Source organism: Schistosoma haematobium, chromosome ZW (assembly GCF_000699445.3).
Source record: "Schistosoma haematobium chromosome ZW, whole genome shotgun sequence".
NCBI classification, from domain to species: Eukaryota; Metazoa; Platyhelminthes; class Trematoda; order Strigeidida; family Schistosomatidae; genus Schistosoma; species Schistosoma haematobium.
The window spans coordinates 38498189-38521864 of NC_067195.1; the positions used below are offsets into that span (position 1 = coordinate 38498189).

The window sequence follows — 23676 nt, forward strand, 5'->3', positions numbered from 1 at the left end:
ACGGTCTATTAATACAGGGAAAAACAGAGACAAATAACATACCGAACAGTAGCCAGAGGATAGGAAAAATGAGTCAACAAGCAAATATTGTTTTACAATGAACATTAAACTGTGATTGGTTAATAAAGAGATACAGTCGTACAAGGTCAAAAGGAGTTAATGTGGTGGTGGGCGTTTCCCTGTATTATTGGTGGGTTCGTCTATCGATCACATTTTACAATGATTGTCGTAATAAAACAACAATCGGTCGGGAGCCAGTGATATGTCGTCTTCAGGAAAGACTTACGCCAGCTGCATGTTAACTACTGCAGCGGCACTTGCGCACTCCTATAACTGAGGTCGTAATGTCCGTGGACTTGTCCACGGCTGTTGATGCTACAGGCACTTATACAGTCTCCAGTAATCCACTCAATTTTTCATGTGATCTTTACATTGAAAACCGAATACCATGTCGTCATATTTCAGACTACTTCATCCGCAGTAATACTGAAGTGAACCCTCATTTAATTAGTGATAAATGGTTGCAATCGGACGGCTACATCACCAGTGTTGCGATTGACAATTACTTCCCTATTCAAATAGGACAGGCAAGTGTAAGAAAATCGTTGTATGCCTTAGGCGTATGTCCGAAGAGCAATGTTCTATCGTGTATCACAATGTATATCAAGTTGTTTACGGTAGGATACCTCCGCCATCGACCTTACCTGCTGTTACAGAGTTTCAGATCGAAACCTCTACTTCCACTAATGTTAAAATGTCGTTGATCCATCAGACAGCAGTTACCAGCTCTCAACGTAACGTCGATATGGATGCAACGTTAAGCAACGACGAGGAAGAAATTGTTTCGATTAACTCAGAGGAGTTCACTGAGCTAGACGACGACAATGACGAAAACGCGTATGACAACAGACTGTGTGATATTTGTCATCTTGCTCAACCGCCACATAAAACTGTTGATGGAAGTACCTGAATTTTTCGTCGATGCGATGCAATGTTTCATTTATTTTGTGCCTACGACTCATCACCACTTGCCCATGGAATCTACTGTCCCATGTGCGGCGTTATAACGGAGTCATAGCAACTTTTTTGTTCATGAAATTCGGAAGTGTTAAGAGAACCAGTAAAGGCCCTTTTCAGGGCCACCCACAATTTGATTTAAATTCTTTTGTTTCAATTCCTTATTTCCATAGCGAAGGTCAAGTGATCAATCCCTCAAAATTCATTTAAGATTAATAATTATTATGTGATTATCGCCCACGTATTCGTAAATGCTTTTTAAACTTTATCAAATATACGGTTTAAGTAAACGATTTCGTATAGGAAATTTCATCTAATGAACATTCATCTGTCTAACAATAGTACATGCAAAAGTTATTCAGAATGTTTCAGTGTTTTGTTACGATAGGCGAATGTAAGAAATAAACGACCAATTATAATAGACTAAAAACTAGCTATTTGATTGGACGAAACAGAATGAAAATTATTGGTAGATGGGGATGAAATATTTTTCCAAAAGGGATGAAAAAAATTTTCACTCGAAAAAAAAATACAAAAATGGACGTGAGGTATCAGCTCACTGAAGACAATGGTGTACAGTGGCGCAACTTCGTGGATTGGTTGAAGTTAGACATTAACACCGTTGGATGCCGGCTAAGTGCTCGGGCGCGAAACCAGTAGATCCTGGGTTTGAATCCCGCGGGGTGCGGGATCGTGGGTCCGCACTGCTGAGGCGTCCCGTACTAGGACGAAACGGCCGTCCAGTGCTTCCAGGTTTTCCATGGTGGTCTAGCTTCAATTGACTCATGATTTCAATCTGTGAAATTTATTGTTAACCTCCGTTTTATTTTATTTGATATTCAAGACACTGATATCATCAATTAGCATACTTAATTGTATCTTCGGCATTGTTTAGCTCACTCACATTTCATTCGTGTTGTTATTTCTAAGAATTTATCCATTCAAACGGTATAGCTCTCACACTAGCTAACTGATATATAATCGTTGGATTTTACAACGATTTATCACTATGAAAAAGGACGAATCAATAGTAAGTTTTGGTGTTTGTTCTTTATTATTTGGTGTTACTATTAAGAGAGGAATAAATATTGCACATAATTATTTAGATTCTGACACCGATTCAATGCATCGATGCTCATTAGGTCTCTTTGATATTACTAAAGCTTTGGATTTACGCATACATTCCACTTTATTCAGAATCCGAACAGACCTATAGAGACAAACAAAAGGTAGGGCTAAGCGATCACTGGTTTCCCCGATTGTCGCGTACTTGTTCATGCATTCATTCACTGAAAACAGGATGAAGCTCAGGGTCCCCATTAACTTAAAATATAATTAGGATACGCAGATGACACCTTTACCATTATAAAACGAGGTGAATTAGTTGAAATGTTTAAAAGCATCAACAGCATATCTGATGACATCAAGTTCACTAAAAAATCCGAATTCGCTGACCTCAAACTATCATTTTTTGACCGTTTGGTTAAAAGGAAACAGTAATTGATTGAAAATGAATATACTCCGAAAGCCAACACCTAGGGACTTTATAAGAAGAATAATTAAGAAATTCAAAAAAATATTCGTAAAGGTAAGCAAAAGGATGCATCGATATGGAAATGATCCTATGTCTCAAAGGAACCTTGGCAGAAATTGGAAGAATCCTGAATCATCATAATATAAGAGCATTTTTCCGAATGAACAATACTGTTAACTGTAGACTAGTAAAGGTCAAAAACACAATATCAAGGGAAAAACAACTGTATTGTGTCCATGCGATCAAATTTAATGACCAATGCTACATATATAGGTGAAGCATCACAGCACTTGAGTGTGAGAATGACGAGACACAAACTTTGCTTGATGCATATTCCTAAATCCTTAGATCTTTTTTTAAAAAAACTAGAAAACAATTAGGGCGATCGCACTACGTTCAATAGAATCTAAACACACAGTTGACTTCAATGGAACAAGAATCCTTTTAAAAGGCTTTTGGTTCGTATGAAGAAAGATTGACAACTGAGAACCCGAATAGTATGGATAGAAAAGATGAAAAACAATTATCTGTACCATGGTAACTGATAACTTCTAAATAGATCTGAATTTGATTTAACTACTCCTAATTCGTCTCATGTCTGACAGGCGTTAGATGAGTTATATATTCTCCTATCCTTATTATTATTATTGTTATTACTATTATTATTGATTGTTGTTGGATTGTGTCGCCTTGTCAGTTCTGGGTGTGGAAATATATTTACGTTCTATTCAGGCTAATCACGTATTCTTGATCTGAGTCCCGTAGAGTAGACACTGGGAGGGAATCTAGTGTAGACATTCGTCTTACATAAATTAACGTCCTATTCGTAAAGACGAAGGAAATCCGACCGTTATAAAAAAATCTATCAGATTGTTTAATTATATCAACGATCATAGCCTGAGGCTGCCGTTTGAAGAGATTAAGAGTTCACCTAATCTACGAACGGAACGAAGACTCAGTGTCACAATGACCAATAAGCTAATTACTCTGATACGTCCCAGCCCCGCTAACTAGAGAGAAGTTCAGGTTCAGAAGAGGGAAATTTATTGCATAAACAGCCAGAAAACAGTAAAAAAAAAACTATAATGAGCACAACTCAAGAGTATATATACAGCATAAAAAGGTCCTTGGGAAATGTTACAAATAGCATATTAAGAGACAATCAACCAATAACATTTAAGGTCCTCCCAAGTGGAAAATATGACATGAAGATGAAAATGGGTGCTTTTGGCCCGAAAACGAGAAATTCAAAATTTTAAAATAGAATTTAAAAAATAAGATTTTTACCAAGTGAGTAATGGGAATCTAACATCCCCAACAGAAGCCGTATATGGTTAATAATTTTTTCTCACGTCAAATTTGTGTACATACACATATGCTTTCTACCTTACCGAAATTTCTCTATAATTATTTCCACATGACTAATACCCACACTACAACAAACAATACTTTGGCAATTTGTTTAGTACCAAGTCAATTTGTAAACGAAATGTTTGATTATTTCTATTGAAGAAACTTGGATTAGACAGCCGGGAGGAACATTACATCCATATTTGAACTTCAACTGCTGAATTTGTTTAAAAATATAACTTCCTTGTTTTATATCTTCCGTAAACTCGGTGCCAAACTATTGTGCAACTAACTATTCGTTAAAATTTAAACGAAAATTGGAATAAACTATTGTAATCTAATTAAATAGATTAAGATTTTAAATTCCTAACTAATCTATGCACATTTATTTCCTAACTACTTCCTTAATTTTTGTAATAATAACAAGTTACTTTTGGAATTATTCTTTTTCTATCAGCACTCTACTGGATATCTATCTATGTGTGGGATCTGTGCATATTTTTTCTATCCGTTGGTTCTATATTATTGTGCTTTATGGCATTCAATTTGGAACAGTTTGCTCTTGGTGAAAGGTTTCACAATTTAGTTATATTATTTGGATTATTCATTTGGGCTGTATTACCGCAAACATATTTGTTGTCTCGACTATTCCGATCACCTACATCTGGTTTGGTTTGGATTACAACTATCAATGTATTCACTGGTTAGTTAATTACAGTGTTTACACTTTATTATTATTATTATTATTATCATTATTATTATTTAACTTTGTTAAGTAGGACGGTTCATGTTCCTTTATCAGGTTTCGAAATGATCAAATTTTCGTGAACATCACTCGGCAAAAAACGCTCGGATTATTTGGTTTCATACAATGCGATTTTTACTAGTGTTTCAATATCTAATATTTTCTATTTACCCGTCGTCCGATTTTTGCGACACTGTTCAATTTTTGACAAAAACCAAGTTAAATGTACTTGTATTCGTGTTAATGTTACCACTGAGCCTTGAACATAGTACCCACTAATTAAATGGGTTACTGAATTACCACAACCGTAACACATACAACAGGTATTCGCATTATCAGTGATTCCAAACCTCATAAATTATTGAACCAAAAAAAGAGGAAATGCAAGTGACAATTACAGGAAATTCGTCTGTCGCGGAATTACAATCTATTAGAAAGGAAGGTTTAAAATAATTTTCATCTCACGGTTTAAGCGAAGACGCGCTCGACTACTTCACTTCCTATCCTTAGTTCAGATGTTGATGCAGGCCAGTCCTGAAGCAACAACTTGTATTTAGAGTGGCAGAAACGCATCCCAAACATTCTGGCATTGTTGTTCAGTGCTATCAAAAGACCTGGCATTTTATCAGCGTCTTCATCAAACAGGACTACATCATCTGCGTATTATAAGTCGGTAAGTGTACCTCCTGGTAGGAGATCAATGCCCGAAAATCCAGTCGATGGGAGCGTTATTTCCATCAGTAGGTCTATGATGAAGTCGAACGAAATGGAGAAAGTGGACAGGCTTGACGGACACCACTTGAGGTTGCAAAAGCAGATGACATTTCGCCGTAACCTCTGACTAGTAGTGTTCGAGTAAAGAGCCCTCACAAGATTCACACACTTCTGAGGTACGCCTTTCAATGAAAGACACTGCCACAGAATCTCGCGATCTACAGAGTCAAATGCTGCTTTTAAGTCGAGAAAGACCACCATTGTCGGACGCCGATAAGTATGCCTGTGTTCTAGAATCTGACGAATGGTGAATATGTGGTCGATGCAGCCACAACCAGGTCTGAAGCCAGCCTGATTTTCTCGTGTTTGCAGTTCACGAATCTTAGTTAGGCGTTCTATAATTATTGATGCTAGTATTTTAGATGCTATATTAGTCGAACTAATCCCTCTATGGTTATTACAGGGTGATTTTGACCCGTTCTTATATATTGGGACAATCAGTGATTGTGACCGTTCAGATGGAATTACGTCCAACTCTCAGATTTCAGCTTGAATATTAGTTAATCCATATGAACCAGCTACTCTCCCTCGTTACAGATCAGTTATAGCATTTTGAAATTCAGCTCGAGTCGTGGACCTACTTCAATGTTCCATTCAGGCAGTATGGGAATGGAGGGTAGTTGTTGAGTAGCTGAAGGCCAGCTGAACTGCTCTTTAAAGTGTTCCGCCCATCGTTCTCAACGTGTGGGCTGAGAGCAGATAAGAGTGTCGTCTTTTTCCGATGTTGTATCACGTGGTTTCAGAAAGACTTTCAGCATTTCTATTCGGTGGATACATTCAACTTTCGAACAGACAGTGACTCGAGAACGTTTAGGTAGAACAGAGTTTCCACCATGGGCGAGCTGCTGTTTATGTTGGAAAAAGGGGATATATGATGTGAGAATACCCAAGGTATGCAATCCTCTCTCTATAAGTTGGCAATCAGTGTCTGTAGGTATGGTATGTGCTTCTCACCTTCTATGTGCAAAGTAATTTTACAAGACTGACAGGACCCTGATTCTGCACTCACTCTGGGTAGTGAGCAGATAGAAGTAGTCGAGAAGTTCGTGTATCTAGGTAGCTGCATAAGTGCTGGTGGTGGCGTAAGTGATGAGATCAGTGCAGGTATAGTGAAAGCCAGAGCGGCTTATGCTAATCTGGGCCATCTTTGGCGCCTTCATGATGTTAGTCACTGTAAAAGGTCGGATCTACAACGCGTTGGTGAGAGCAGTTCTGCTCTATGCTTGTGAAACCTGCCCTCTCTGAGTTGAGGATGTTAGACAACTCTTTGTGTTCGATCATCGTTGTCTCCGAAGGTTTGCTGAAATCCAATGGCAACACCATGTTAGTAATGCAGAGGTTCGGCATTGTGTGTTCGGGCGCAGAGACGATAATCCAATTGGTGTCACTATCTTGAAACATCGACTTCAGTGGCTTGGACATGTTCTACGAATGTCGCCCCAGATAATTCCTCGTTATGCATTATTTGCCGACTCTGGGACTGGTTGGAAAATGTGGAGAGGTTGTCAGTGTATGACATGGTGTCGTGGTATGAAAGGAAACTATACGAGACTGGCTTCTGTTGGTTCTTCTCGACTTCCTGGCTAGAGTCCTAGAGATGTTGCAACACAGTGGCTAGAGACGTTATCAGATATGGCTCAGAATGGAAGTCAATGACAATCCTACTGTGACCTTATTTTACTTTCCTCATACAAAGTGACTGCAGCTTCCGTAACTGAAAGAATTCTTTCTGGTTGTACCTTTCTGTTTCCTCCATTATTATTATTATTATTTCACTACCATACACTAATTTGTGGTCGTTTCTGTTTTTTTTTCTTTGTACACTCACCTTACATTTTTTATCTCTTCCCATTCTCATTATCATGTGGCGCATATGTATCTGGTGCCCCATTGTACAAATATTTATGTGTTCAAATAAATAAATATTGTCTCATACATGGCTTACATCGTGGAAGGGTTCTTGTGGAGGTACCTGAAAAAGAAATTGGGTTAGGAGTGGTCTTAGTAACCTGAGAGCGTGACCTCAGTGCACAAGGGACAACTGCTTAAGGTCAGTCATACACGACCCTTTTGTGAATAATTTTCGTGTTAGTTCCGTACTTGTTGAGAACTTACCACCGGAGACGGATATCCGTGGGATAAGGCGAGGTGTGAATTTTAGGGTCGATCTTCCCTAACTTCATCCCTCCTTATGGGAAGGCACCATTGCTGTTATGCTGGTTGTTTGAAAGAAACACCTTACTGCCGTCACACCTCTGTACAGTCGGCAGTACAACTTCGCCCTCAGATTTTGGGTTTGCTGCTTTTAGTCTTACCACTCTTCAACCGACCTGTCTGGCATGGTAGAACCTTGAGGAACGATTGTTCCAGCCAATATAACTCGGTTGGTTCATTACGATAGACAAGCCCAATCACCACATCAAGGTAGCAGCAGCGGTCGGGTAGCCGAAAGTAAATACAACTACATCTAGTGACTGCAAACCAGAAACATTAAATAAGTTTATACATCAAAGCAATGCGTTTTTCTTACCGCCTGTCTAACATTGGTCAATGTTAAATGATTACCTAGCTATGTTGTGAATATATTTGTTTGTTGATGACGATTTATTCGTATAATCGCGAGGCTGTAGAGCTGAAGTAAGTTATGGAGAGTTATATTTTTCGTTTCATTAATACCGGGTTATCGGTGCTTGTGCTTTTTCATATAAACAGTAAAACTGCTATTTTTCTTAGTCAAGTTCCGTCATCATAAAGGATTTTCAATCACAAATCGATTTCGTCCCAATAACCATTGTAAACTTCAGTGACTTAAAGACTATTTCGTTACGTTCCACGACTGCTCAGTATTATTAGCCCAGGAGTTTAATGATTGTAAAATTCGAAACACTGATTCTGATTTTAACACCTAGCATTGATAAGTTAATTTTACTGAACTTACAGTCGCATTCATCAGTTTTCAATTAGTATATATATATATATACTCATATTGTTTCCTGTTTATTTAGCTTCTATCGGTCTTATAATGGTTGGTTTACTATCTCATCCAATGATTCATCAACAAGCAGTTGGGGTTTGTCTAATGTATTTTTGGATTGCTATTTCTCCATCATTTTGTCTTTCTCATGGTATATTCCAATTATTTATTAATTATCAGTTTCGTCAAGTTTGCGATTCTCCACTTGTTCAATTCTTATGTCTTGTGGACCAGGTAAACGCTTGCTGCTTAAGTGAGTTATTTGTTTATTTGTTAGGTCACTAGATCATCCTATTGACGATTTATATTTAGCAAGTATTGAATGTGATTATCTTTACTTCACCTTTGTTTAAAGTGTGTCACTAAACTTCTCATCAAATATTGGGTTTATGTATGCCAGATTAAACTAAACTCATGGCATGAGTACTAAAGGTGTCTTAACTAAAATGAATTTAGCAAGTTTTGTATTTCTATTGCACAAACTGTCAGGCTACCAATTCATGAAACACAACTAATTATTTATGCACATTAATTTGAATGTGTAATAAATTATCTCTTGGGTTCGAATGTCTAGTTCATGTGTTGATGAGGGTTTCATTTAATATTACACAAGAAAATATCTCTATAAACATACTCTAAACGAATTAACAGTTCCATGAAATTACCACATTTCCATAATGTGGACTTACAAAAATGAAGTCCTCAGTTTTATCCTAAATAATATCAGCCTGTCACGAAAATCCCTCACATACAATTTTTGTTTAACTCGGTATTTTGTTTTACAAGTTAAGGTTAGTATTATTCCTTGTTAAATTAACAGATTTGTGTGCTTAGCTGAGTTACCTAGGCAACAATATAAGTTTAAGAACATATTACTGATTCCTATAGTTAAGATCATGTGTAATCAAGACGTTTCGATACCTTTAAGCAGAATATAAGTATCATCTATATGTTAATAATTGATATCCGTTGAGCCTATGTTGGTTTCAGCTCATTCTTTTCTAGTTTTCTCGATGAATACTTCGAAAAGTTGTAGTATAATTGTGGGATAAGGTTAGAACCTTATCTACATCATCAATGAACCGAACTGTACAAAAAAATACAAATAGTTATCATGTAATGTTCTGTTTATGTACAATTCGGTAATAATCTGAAGTTTATACTTTGTGACTCATCAATAGGATAAATACGCATTTCCACATTTTCTACAATTGGAACCATTGAGTATATATACTACTGGATCGCGTTAAAATTTTATGTTTAAACATCGTAATTAAGAAAAGTCAATATTTACATTTATCATCTCTAACCGATGCTATCACACAGACTTTTCATACATTTAGGCGGTGTGTAAATCTAAAATTACATATACCTTTGTTTGTGATACAGAGACCATGATTACTATATAGTACTAACCATTACATAAATCAAACTTTGACCTAAGAATCCGATAAGTTTATACCAGCTGTGTAGCTAGTAACCACTAATTCACTGGTTCGAAGCCCGCAATGCCTACTTCGGGTTGGATAACCGGGTGATATCATTAGCCCTTACACTTAAACTGTGGCTCATATCCAAATATCTGGTGAATGAGTTCATTTAAATTTAAATGGTTACTAGCTATCACTTTAGCTCTTACCATGGGACTGAAATAGATCTTGGTAAACTAGTCTCAAATACAAATCATCGAAGACCATAAATCATTTTATTGATTTGACAATATATGGAATTTGTATCGAAATATTATTAATTACGTAGTTTATGCAGCTGTATTTAGAATGCATTGTGTTATTTCCAAATATATTTCAAAAATATCCTTTTTTCATTTCAATTATCCTTCACTTTTACAGAAACCTGCGATCCATTCTGTGCATATTGGACCAATAATGAATTATCCTATAAATTGGGTGGTGTTGGCGCTCATCTTACTGCTTTATCTATACATGGCTTTCTCTATTTTTCCCTTGTATTAATTTCAGATTCGTCAATTGGAAGAAATTTAAAGATCTGTCTCATCGTATGTAAGTTTCCTTAATCTTGTTTTAGTGAGTATATATTTGTATGTAATCCATTCAGTTCTGGTAATTCTTTATGGATAGCACTGTTGAACTTATTTAGATCTGGACCCATTTAAAATATTGCTTGCAGACAGTAACCATCACCAGTTAATATCAATAGAACTCAGATTCACAGAACATCAAGCAGCCATTTTATCATGTTTTAGAACTGTTATGACCTTGGATGTCTTGTTTTGCTACCACGCGACCTATCGACCAATCCGGATACGACTTATACGAATCTTTACACTAGGCCAACCGATGACGTTCAACCGGTGTGGGCAGTTTAGCGTCCTTATTGGTCCTATGTCCTACGAGCCCTTCCACTTGAGTCCAGAACAAGATACCAGCTTCCGAATCAGAGCAGATCGTTTATTTCAGGCATACTTGGTTTATATATCAATCACACAGACCGCAACGTACCATAAAATAGGAAATAATATTTGTACACAAATAAGCCCAAAAAGTGGCTGTGAATGTGGGAGGCAGTAGTTAATAAACTGAACATAACTTAAGAACCGTAAACCGTACAATAATAAATTATAGGCCAAAATAAAGCTTGTCATAAGAGGGATATAAATATACATAGTGTAATTGTTGAGTAGTTATACAATAAGAATATTAGTCCATGAATAGTCCTCGGAAGTTACCTGTAATTTAATCTCCACTCGGATATAACAAGAACCCTTGTCGTAAAGCATTAGAATTAAAAATTACTCAGTTTACCAACCATTTTGCGCAAAATGTTTACTACTGTCAATGTTTTATTCTCTTCACAATCTCCTCTTGTATTCAATTTCAAATGCTTGATGATTTTTCTCACTAAGTTAAAAAGGGGGTATGTTCCATGTAGATTACACAAATACTCATTTCTGATACATTTACTTTTGAAGAACAAGTATTCAAGACCACATTTACCTATAAAATGATTGTTTTATTTCTTCTAAATGAATTTATTAGTTCTCAAGCCGCGGAAACTTAAGACTTCCTTAAAATGACTTAAACAGTAATTTATAGAATAACTGGATCTACTAATATTAAATTGTTGCTTTGCATTTTTTTCATTCATAAATTCTGTTGTCTTGTTTTAACTAAACAGTATCACTTCATCAACCCTAACCCAATTACACCCATACAACCTGCACGATTTTATATAAAGTTCGAAAAACCAGTATGATCTTTGATTCATTCTATAATTCACTTTCTATTTTCACTTCACCAGATTCTCATATATGACACTAGCTTTTTTCTTGTCCACCTACCGGTCTCAGCATGTTTCATCCTTTTAGATAATACTATCGGACGGACTTGTTCAACAAAATTCGTTACCTATTCATAACTGTGTGATTTTTTCTCGTAGGATGTTGAAGAAAATATAAAGATCTATTTATCCCATATAAACATATTTCATGTAGCTTATTTAATAGCTACTCCCCAAGTTAAAGTGTCAATCAGATCTCGACTATAGATCACGAACTCTAATATCATGCTAAAGCAGGCTTAGATCCGTCACGATAACTTCTTCAGAAGATGGATAATTTCCATTGAGCGCAATAAATGTCACCTTTTCTCTGGCGATTAGTATAACCTTTCTCTCTTTTTATCTTTGATCTAGTGTATAGACGTTTTCGTTATCGACATCACAATCCTGAATTATTGTTATTAAATCAGTATCACGATGACTTAAGCTTCGACGATAGTAATTTGCCAGCTGAAGATGTTGATGTACGCCAACACAGGCATCTAGTTGAATCGTTACCGTATGCACGACTAAAAGAACAAACTTCGTAAGTCAAATTATCGTATATTGGTTGCACCTTACATTTATTATCTGTATCCTGATACTGATACGATAGTGTAAATTATGTAGATGTTAAAAAGAAATAACTAGTTAGATTAAATTCTCAGGAAGACTTAAACGACGTCTCATTCTCACAGGCTTACATAATTTTGTAGAAACATATATTATTATTGAAATGCTAACTTTCATTATTCATTACCTATATATCGTATCTTGTTCATAATGAAATAAATTTAATCACGTTTTCTGACGAAAATGAGTCTCAATTAATAAAATGCTAATATTTTTAGATGTCGATTTAGATTAAAATCGGAATTAAAGTCCATTAGAAGCTTTCTGAGGTACCGATTTACTGCTAATTTTGAATCTTCATTAACCCCTTACTTCAAAGTTTGAAATTATACTCTGAGATACCAAACTCATTTCTCCGTTAACAAAAGAAATTTTTTACTATACGAAATTAAGTCACAATGTATTTGATAGCGAAATAACTACGGTATTTCATTCCTCACATTCCATTAGAGTTAGTTGTAATATTCTCAATTTAACTTTACTGTTAGCGACATCAAGATCATGGGTTTCTTGCATAGTGATTGATCACTGTTTTTGGTACGAATACTCTTGGCGATGTACTGTCAGTAAACAATACGTTGTGTAATTCCTCTTAGAATACTATTGAAAATATAGTTTATTCAGACTACATAATTAATCTGGTGTTATTTGTCTTATAGTTTCTTTTTCATGCTTCTTTGCTATACAACTGTAATGTAATGTTTCGACCAATAATATTCCCATACATGTATTTCTCTTTTTCTCATTTAGTCTTGCACTATGCCGCGTTAGTAAAACTTATGGATCAATTAATCCACAGTGTAAACAAAACAAAAAACCTGCAGTAGACCGCCTATCCTTAGCTATTCCTCCATCAGAATGCTTTGGTTTATTAGGCGTAAATGGTGCGGGGAAAACGACAACCTTTCGAATGATAACGGGGGATTTAGAACCTTCTTCTGGACATATAATAGTTGTTGGACATGATTTAAATAGAAATTTACGAAAAGCAAGTTTTCTGTCCTCAAGCAATTTATACATGTTTTGTCACTATTCAGATGTCGATTGATGATTTAACAAAAGATACATCACGTAATGCGAATAATAACAATAGACTTAATAAGTTAGTAACGAATGCATTAAAGTTATTAAAATGTTTTTGTTACAATAATTGAAGGTAATTAAAGGTCATAGAGGTGTAAAAAATAAATGAAATGATATCATAAACAATTATGAATGAAATCATGAGAACATGAGATATAAGTAAACGGAGTAATGCAATAATAATAATAATAATAATAATAATAATAATAATAATAATAGACTAAGGCCAAGGTAACGATAACTATAGGATGTACTTCTTTTGTGTACACGATTCTGACTTGATCTCATGGAGCTTCAGTTATTTTAAGGAGTTGGATACGAAGAAATCTAGGTAGATTTAAATTAATCGTATACACAACCTTAAAATCAAACTGGATCAGTAGAATAATTCAAGTCGATTAGATGGTCAAGAATGAAACTTCTAACATCTGCCAGTTCACCTGCTCTTGTGGAGTAAGGTAATATTAACCGTAACCAGCCACGGTGATCGGAAATCGGTTAGAAGTTTCATTCTTACTTATCTAATCGATTCTAATCAATATACTGATCTACTTCGAATCTCATATATAATGGTTTCAAATGCTACAGAAAGCCATGATAATTGAATTTTATCTTTGTTCTATCCTACTAGGCACAACAGTCTTTGGGTTACTGTCCACAATTTGATGCACTCTTACCGTATCTTACTGGATATGAAACATTGCAGTTGTTTGCTCGTCTACGTGGAATTCAAGAAGGGCTTTTAAATACAGAAATCGATCAACTATTAAGTGATCTGAAGTTAACTGATCTTGCTCACGTTTTAGTCAGTCGGTACAGTGGTGGGAATCGACGAAAGTTAAGTGTAGCAATAGCGCTTGTTGGTGAAACTCCGCTTATTTGTTTAGATGAACCTACCACCGGTGTAGATCCTATATCACGTAGACATATTTGGAATTTGCTCTTAAAATATAGACGTCAAGGACGTACACTGGTACTCAGCTCACATAGGTATGATACATTTTCGTTGTGCTTTCAATTATTTACATATACATATTATTTACTTATAAAACCGACAATCTTATTGTTTATTTTAAGTGCGGATACTCAGAACATGAATAGGTTAAGTAATTTAAGTTAGGCTTTTTCTTACTTCTAGAAAATTTGGCTAAAATATGTAACATATTTAATGTATAACGTTTTCGTTTTTTTAAGGCTTGTAGAAATAACAACAAAAGATCATATGTCCTTGACTATCAACTAGATTTCGAAATCCCCGGCCGTAGCTGCTACCTTGACGTGGTGGTCGAGCTTGCCTATCGTGATGACCCAACCGAGCTATATTGGCTGGAACATATGTTCCCGTAGGTTCTACCATGCCAGGCAGGTCGATTGGAGAACGGCAAGACTAAAAGCAGCAACTCAAGGTCTGAGGGCGAAGTCGTACTGCTGACTGCAGAGGGGTGTGACAGCAGTAAGGTGTTTCCTTCAAAAAACCGGCATCTGCAGAGATGCAGCCTTCTCACAAAGAAGGAAGGGGTTAGAAAAGGTCGACCCTAAAATGTCACACCTCACGGACTTCTGTCTCCGGTGGTAAGGGCGAACGATTCGAGTACGCGGAACGTTTTTCCTGGTCTCCTGAAACCACACTCTAAACTATATGTAGGAGCTTTCAACGTCGGAACACTGCCCCAATGAGACAACAGGCTTCCTTAGCTAGGACTTTAGAATCTCGAGCCATCGATGTGTGTTGCGTCTCCGAAACGCTCATACAGGATCCGAGTAGTGTCATTCATTTGACCTCACCATGTCAAAGTAACGAACCAACTAGATTCACGCTTCGTGTATCTGGAATCCCAAATGCTGCTTCCCGTGGCCTCGCTGGCGTAGGTATAGCATTGAGTCCTAGGGCAGAACTAGCTCTCTTAGACTGGATCCTAATAAAAAGTCGTTTGCGCGCTGTCCGACTAAACGGAACAATAAGTACTCGGAAATATAAGGACACTCGTCGTTGCCTCTTCGTCGTCTCTGCCTATTCTCCCACTGACTGCAGCTCAGACGATGTAAAAGATGAGTTTCACAGAAAGCTTTCCAACCTTCTCCGAAAAGCTAGGCGCTCTGATGTAGTAATAATGGCTGGTGACTTTAATGTTCAAGTAAGTAAACTAAGCGAGAGAGAGAAAGACACCTGGGTGGATCTTATGGTGTCGCGGCTCAAAGAACAGATAATAGCGACCGTCTACCGCAGCTATTATCAGATAACCGTCTGTTTCTTGCAAACACTAACTTTAAGCACAAGAAAAAACATCTTTTGACATGACGACCCCCGAATTTGTCTCAACGTTGGACCCTAATAGATCACGACGCTATCAGCCACTGATGGAGGGGCTCGATAGAAGACTGTCACTCATTCCGGAGCACATGCTTAGATTCAGATCATTTTCTAGTGCGAGCGCGTATTTGTCTGCGTCTTACTGAACGTAGGAAAGACGCTGCAAGGAAACCTCTTAGGGTCCTACTTAATGATAGCCAAGCTAGGAATATATTTCAGGAACAATTAGAAAAACCGATAGGTAGCCATGTAAGTGATGCCCACCGCGAGGCAGCATGGAATGATGCCCGAAAAGCTGTGGAAACAGCAGTGATATCTGCCAGTAAGGTAACCCGCAAGGTTAGGGAGCAACACTGGGTCTCAGCTGCATCTACCGCACTGATAGATGCTCGGAAACTCATCCCATCTGGCTCTGAACATAGCGAAGAGCGGAGTCAGCTTAAGCGCAAGCTGATAAGAAGCCTACGTAATGATCGCGAACAGCGATGGGTAGCGAAAGCAAGAGAGATGGAAAAGGCAGCGGCAATAGGTGACCGCAAACAACTGTTCAGACTTGTTTAGGAAACCGGTATTAGGTAACCGACTGTTAGCGAAACACTCTCAGAGAAAGATGGACATGTTATTCATTCTCAATCCAGGAGATTGGATCGATGGGCAGAACAATTTAGGGATCAGTTCAACTGGCATTCAGCCACACTTCGGTTTCCCACGATCTCCAGTCAACCTGAATGGCAAGTTAGTGTAGGTCCTCCGACTCTTTACGAAGTTGAAAAAGCCATAGGAAATCTGAAACGAGGGAGAGCATCAGGCCCTGACAGGTTTACTCCTGAGATTTTTAAGGATGGTGGTTCAGTATTAGCAGTGAGATTAACTGAGGTCTTAGGTAGAATTTGGGAATTGGACGTAATCCCATCTGACTGGTCTCAGTCACTGATTGTGCCAGTTTATTAGAAAGGACAAAAGTCCTCTTGTGACAATCACAGAGGAATCAGTTTGACTAATATAATGTCTAAAATATTAGCTTCAATAATTCTTCGACGCCTAACTAAAGCTCGTGAAGAGCAGACTAGAGAAAATCAGGCTGGTTTTCGACCTGGACGTGGTTGTATAGACAAGATATTCACACTACGTCAGGTCCTAGAACATAAACACACATTCAGACGCCCCACAATCGTAGTATTTCTCGACATTAAGGCGGCATTTGACAGTGTTGATCTCGAGGTTCCGTGGTAGTGTTTGTCAATGAAAGGAGTACCAAAGAAGTACATTAACCTTGTAAAGGCTCTCTATTTGCACACAACTGGTCGAGTGAGAGCTTATGGCGAACTGTCATCAGAATTGATTACATCAAGTGGTGTTCGTCAGGGCTATCCACTCTCTCTATCCATGTTTAGCTTTGTCGTTAACGTGCTTTTAAACATAACACTTTCCACATCTAAATTTCCAGGGGTTGAAATTTTACCAGGAGATTCACTTGTTGACTTAGAATATACTGATGACATCGTTCTATTTGGTGAAGACGCTGACAAAATGCAGAGTCTTATGACCATTCTAAGCAACAATGCATGCATGTTCGAGATCCGATTCTCCCCCTCGAAATGCGAAATGTTGCTTCAGGATTGGGTTACTTCGACACCCGGATTAATAGTACGGGGTGAAGTAGTTGAGCGTGTCGATCGCTTCACTCATATTGGAAATCTCATCAGCCCTTGTGGTCTGGTGTGTGACGAAATCTCATCACGGATACAGAAGGCTCGATTAGCTTTTGCCAACTTACGTCATTTATGGCGTAGGCGAGATATCCGTCTAACAACCAAATGACGTGTTTACTGCGCAGCAGTTCGTTCCTTCCTACTTTATGGCAGTGAAACATGGCCGGTAAGAGTAGAAGATATTCGTAGGTTACTAGTATTCGATCATAGATTTCATCGAAACATTGGTCGTATATCCTGAGACCACCGTGTAAGTAACTCAGTTGTTAGGAAACGGGTACTAGGTAAGGATGGCGAACCAATTGATGAAGTAGTAAAACTTCACCAGTTGAGATGGCTGGGACACGTGTTACGTATGCCCAACCACCGACTGCCTCGACGTGCGATATTTTCTGGTGTAGGAGTAAGTTAGAAGAAAGCCAGGGGTGGCCAGATCAAAACGTGGCACAAATCCATGAAGTCACTGACAAGTGGACTGAGCCATGTTGGCAGGTGTAGACTACCTGGTTGGGGACCGCGAGATGATACCAACCAATGGTTAGAGACCCTGAATGACATGACTCAAAATTGTTTGCGATGGCACAGGTGCATTCACTCTTTGTGTTCTCCCAATTTCTAATCTTCTGAATTCTTCATGTCCTTTATTTTCTTCCCAAATTTGTTTCACTGGATTATACTCCTTCAATAACATCTTCAAACCCTAATGTTTCCGATTACTGCTTATACTCGTACTACCTTTACCACTACGGGATTGAATCGATAACTGCATCTCTGTGCTAATGTGGTATGGCAACTCAAACTGATGTACGTACGTACGAAGTTCTACGTTGTTACTGACTGACTGGATATTTCGAATTCGTGTGACATTAATTCGTAGAAACCATCTGAACTTTGAATAAATGTGTTCACTTTGTGACTGATCAGCAATACATAATACCGAATTATTTTTCTACAAAATCTTGAGTATTGTGTTCACTTACGTACCGTTACGTATTCTCCTAATATGATCAACTTATAACAAATGCTCAAATGTATATATTTGATCATTTAAACTGTGAGATAGCACAACTTCACGATGGTCGTATATCAACTGTGTTGGTGCAAAATAATGGTTCATTGGTTTCACTCCTACTGTATGCAGATTGTTAGATGGCCTTTGTGCATTCTCTGATGGATTCAGTCGACTGATTGTCACGTCTAACATATTCAGTTAAATGCCCTCTCAAGTCTAATAATTCGGGCAAACAGTTTGTAATAAGGAATAAAAATCAAATAGTAGGGTTTGCTATTAGGTCAAAAACGTTTCGCGAAATTCGCTGTCTGTCATCAGAGTTCTGTACAGTTTTCACAAATTGAACTTCTAACGAGAATACCTATTACATTTTATCCCCAGAACAGGTAAACTGGTATTGGTTTCCAAATAATTCAACGTTGAAGTATTTCAGGTGGTTGGAAATACATATTATATTTTAATGATCAATTACGCCTTTCATATCTGGAAACAATACATACTCTGGCTTCGTACAAAGATGTTAACTTCACCTAGATACATATATGCTATTTAGTTTAATGTAGACAATATAAAGCTATTCTGTCAGTAGTAGATGACTTCGACTCCTAAGAGACCAAAGTAATTCTTTTACTTGGATGTGGTTTCCAAAACATCCTAGTCATATTATTCCTGTATCATGAAGGATGCTCGTTTGTACTAGCTGCACCACGTTTTTCTCCTTCATTCGTTTTCTGTTTTCAGTATGGAAGAATGTGAAGCATTATGTTCTCGTGTCAGTATTGTTGTCAATGGTAGAATGAAATGTTTGGGAACGTGCCAACACTTAAAATCACGTTTCGGTCATGGCTATAGTCTTAATATACAAGTGATGATTCCGATGGTAAATCATCATCTCAGTTCACTTAATGCTGAACCAACCGTGCCATCAACATCAAGTTCCCGTGTCCCACATCAGTTGTCATTAATTAATGCAGTAAATAATGTGGATAGTTTTATCAAACGTGAATTTCCCGATGCACGTTTAGTTGATCGACATCAGGTAAATGCATTCTTTCTCCATGGTAAAATTTCCCAATCTGATACTTCTTCGTATTTGGTTATTTTTGTATATTACATTATACTACTTATTAAGACTCAATAACTAATTTCAATTTCGATCATTCATACAAACCTATAGCATTCTATTTACTTGTCATTGTAATGATAACTTATTATGGTGTATTTCATGTTTTTTTTTACCTACACATATCGTTTTTCCAAGAACACCTAAAAAGGTAAAGAAATTCATTCACCAGGTACGTGAATGTGCCACACTGGAATTGTAAGTATTAATACTACTCGGTCACAACCGATATATATATATATATATATATATATATATATATATATATATGCAGCACACTCATCACTTTTACTGTCGAAGAAGCAGTTAATGCTCAAATAATTTTAAGGTGAAGGCTTCAATATTCTGTCGGGTTTTTTTTTAAATCAGGACTGTATGCACTACTCATGTTACAGAGGTCGTACTTTGTTACTCACCTGGTAGATTCCAGTTAACTCTGTGGTCAAGGGCACAAATCTTTATGATGATTTTTTTATCATATATGTGACATGTATAAGTATTTTTATGGTTTAAGGGTCTGTCCCTCCCACTTTATTCATTTGAACCAATGTTTTTGTTGTGTTTAATTACAGGGTGTACTACAATATCATTTACCAACAGATGGGAGAAATCAAATACGCTTAAGTCATATATTCCACCTTATGGAATCGAATAAAACACGTCTCGGACTACTAAATTATTCAATTAATCAAACAACTCTAGAACAAATATTTATAGATTTAATTAAACTACAAGAAGAACCTGTAAATCAATAATTTTAACTCGTACTACCATGCAACAGTAATGACATCTGATTCAGTTTTTAAACCTTGGTCAATTAACAGTCAGAAAAATTCAGAGATCAGAACGTATACATTACGTTCATCATAATGTTTATGTTATTTTTTAATTCTTATTTTCAGTTCAGTTCTGGAGATTGCTTCCTCTGTATTTTTTAATGTGTGTGGATTATTTAAGCCTGATTAATGAGAGTTTTTTAATGATTCTTTATGCCATTGCCATTCTACGTTTATTATCGTAAAATCTATACATATTTTTAATGACTATTTTTGACAACTTCATCTTCAATCTAACATGTACGCATACGCATATACACACATTGTTGTCAGTGTCATAATCACCTTATCAATATTATGAGCACGACAGTAATCAAAATCCCGCTTATTGAACCTGCTATCCTGTGATTAGAAAATCATCCATATTCGATTGTTTTTACACGTGCTTCGTTTTACGTAAATTTTTATCTCACATTAATGATAGTTTTTTATAGAAATATATATTTTTTCGCTTGTAAAGAGATACTTGAGGAACAAACTCAAAATTATTTTAAAGATATATATTGAAATGATGACAATTCAACTCTCAGTTTTATTAAGTTAGGATAGTACCTAGCAATGGAATCCAAGGTTCCTGTTTAGGACTCATTAGTTGTATTCCAGTGTCGGTTTTGACATTTGGACGCGAATTTAGTACTTTTTGCTTCAAACCTCTACACATTAGCCACTGAGTTCAATAAGCCAATATCCCGCTCAAAAGATATGAATTTTGTTAAGTGTTCGTATTTTCCCGTTGTTGATGTTTAGAACTACAGTTTATCAGTCTCTATACCTACAATGGGATTGTTAAAATGATCCATTTTCCATTGATTTAAAATCAGTTTAAATGAACTGTATGTTGACATAGTCAACTACCAGAAATCACGTAGATATTAGAAGTGATCATGAAACAAAAAATGTTAACGTAATGTATGAGTAGATACATAGTACTGCTGTAAAATTAAGCCTTATTCCCTCTTACAAACACGTCTGTTTTTTAGATGAAGAATTAAAATCATCTCAAGAAGATTGCTTTGTTTATCTTATATAATTAAACACCAGAATTTACTTCGACAACAGTTGTACTATCAGAGAATGATTCGGAAATATGCTTTCTGTTTGTTTCTACCTATTTATTGAACAGTGCACTTGAAAAAAGTTGTTCCATACCTCTCTTAACGAAAGTTTTTACAAAGACAGCTGGATTTTATTGACCGTATCTTATGTGGAAGGTGATTTTTGCCTAATAAAGTTGATACACTAAGCTTAATATTGGTACAACTTATACACTAGACATTTTCCCTACATAGGTTTATTTCTCTCCAGCACGTTATGTGTGACATAAATTCTCCTGATTTACTCATCTTAATGATTCTCATTATCAGAGGGAATTATAAATTAAGAAGTTTATTGTAAACTAAATAACATTCCGAAAGAAGTTCATATCCATCATTCAACCTAGCGGTCACAATTCGCATTTTCACAGTTATTATTCTTATGTTTAGTTGTCAGCTTGCTAAATGATAATCTAGTTGACTAACAAATTAAATTTGTCGAAACTACTTTTCCATGAAATGAGCTTTTGTTTTTTCCATTCAATTACAACCTCTGACTTTTCAATAAAGTTATTAACACTGAACTCTTATCAAGTTTTGTCCAGTTTAACCAGTCATTTAAATATAACACTGTAACTATCAGCTAAACTGGGATTGTAGACATAAATTTCCCAAAAACAATTGCCTGCAATATATGCTTGCATCACAGAATGATTGCTTCATTTTGCTAACTACTAGTATTTCCAACAACCGATCCCACCCTTGTTTAAATTAAATCTGTAGCATAGGATAAAAATTATGAATTCAAATCATATGAAAAATACACTAATGTCCCTACCGCTCAATCATGATCATAGTTGTAGAGCCAACAGAACCATTGAACACTAGTCTAAAAATACGAGAACTAGATTAAAACTCGACTAATTGATCGACAGTCGATTGTAAACTCAGTCAGTCATTAACAACGTAGAACTTCGTACGTACGTACATCAGTTTGAGTTGCCATACCACATTAGCACAGAGGTGCAGTTATCGATTCAATCCCGTAGTGGTAAAGGTAGTACGAGTATAAGCAGTAATCGGAAACATTAGGGTTTGAAGATGTTATTGAAGGAGTATAATCCAGTGAAACAAATTTGGGAAGAAAATAAAGGACATGAAGAATTCAGAAGATTAGAAATTGGGAGAACACAAAGAGTGAATGCACCTGTGCCATCGCAAACAATTTTGAGTCATGTCATTCAGGGTCTCTAACCATTGGTTGGTATCATCTCGCGGTCCCCAACCAGGTAGTCTACACCTGCCAACATGGCTCAGTCCACTTGTCAGTGACTTCATGGATTTGTGCCACGTTTTGATCTGGCCACCCCTGGCTTTCTTCTAACTTACTCCTACACCAGAAAATATCGCACGTCGAGGCAGTCGGTGGTTGGGCATACGTAACACGTGTCCCAGCCATCTCAACTGGTGAAGTTTCACTACTTCCTCTGTCTTCATCATACTTGAAGGAAGGTACTATTCTGAAGTATTTAGACTGTCAGCGCACAACATATATACACCTTTTCATGACAAGAATAGTGTCGGATAAATTAGAAAGTTATCCTCTTTTAAAATTGAAGAAAGATATCTCTGTATCACAAAGTAATTGAATTTTGAATAGAAACTAACTGAATAGCATTGTTACGAAGAAGTTGGTTTGATCTCTCTTAGGTTAAGAGGGGTCATCTCCAAAGAGATAAAAGACAGCACAGAATATTTATTCAGTACTAGCTGGTTCTCAAAGGTCACGAAGCTGATAACAGTTCTTGATCAAATTTAATTTATAACCAATACAAAGAGTTACCGTAATAAGCAACTAGAAGTATGTTCAGTTTCCTTGAAAACAAGCTCAGGTCATCAAAGCACATCTTCATAAATCAAGCAATCTTTGTACTTTTCCATCTGGGCAATTTGTTGTTATGGTGACTTCGTATGAGAACAAGTCATTCTTTTATATTTGATTTCACTCATTTCTTAATAAATAAACATTCATCACAATATAAAGTTTATTTAAGTAATTACATGAACATCATTAGTATTGTTAATCAATCCACAAGCGAAAAGGGTGAAAATGCACTTAAATTCTATTCTACATTAATTAATGGATCTTTTGTTCTCATAAAAAAAATCGTACAAAATGTCATACTGTCCTATTTGAAAAGAGAAAATCACTTTTCATCCTACACAAACAATTGGAAATGA

At 36.6% G+C, this 23676-nt stretch overlaps 1 protein-coding gene across 1 annotated transcript in view; it reads left to right on the forward strand.

The window, feature by feature from the left end:
* Positions 1–20918, forward strand: part of ABCA3_16 (ATP-binding cassette sub- A member 3) — a 51082-nt gene extending 30164 nt beyond the window's left edge. The window contains exons 15-22 of the mRNA XM_051218744.1: positions 4359–4604; positions 8426–8647; positions 10245–10415; positions 12067–12238; positions 13075–13312; positions 14039–14397; positions 19184–19481; positions 20138–20918. Of these exons, the coding sequence (XP_051071355.1) occupies positions 4359–4604; positions 8426–8647; positions 10245–10415; positions 12067–12238; positions 13075–13312; positions 14039–14397; positions 19184–19481; positions 20138–20320 (1889 nt within the window). The 3' untranslated portion in view covers positions 20321–20918. The remainder of the gene's footprint in view (positions 1–4358; positions 4605–8425; positions 8648–10244; positions 10416–12066; positions 12239–13074; positions 13313–14038; positions 14398–19183; positions 19482–20137) is intronic.
* The last annotated feature ends 2758 nt before the right edge of the window (positions 20919–23676 follow it).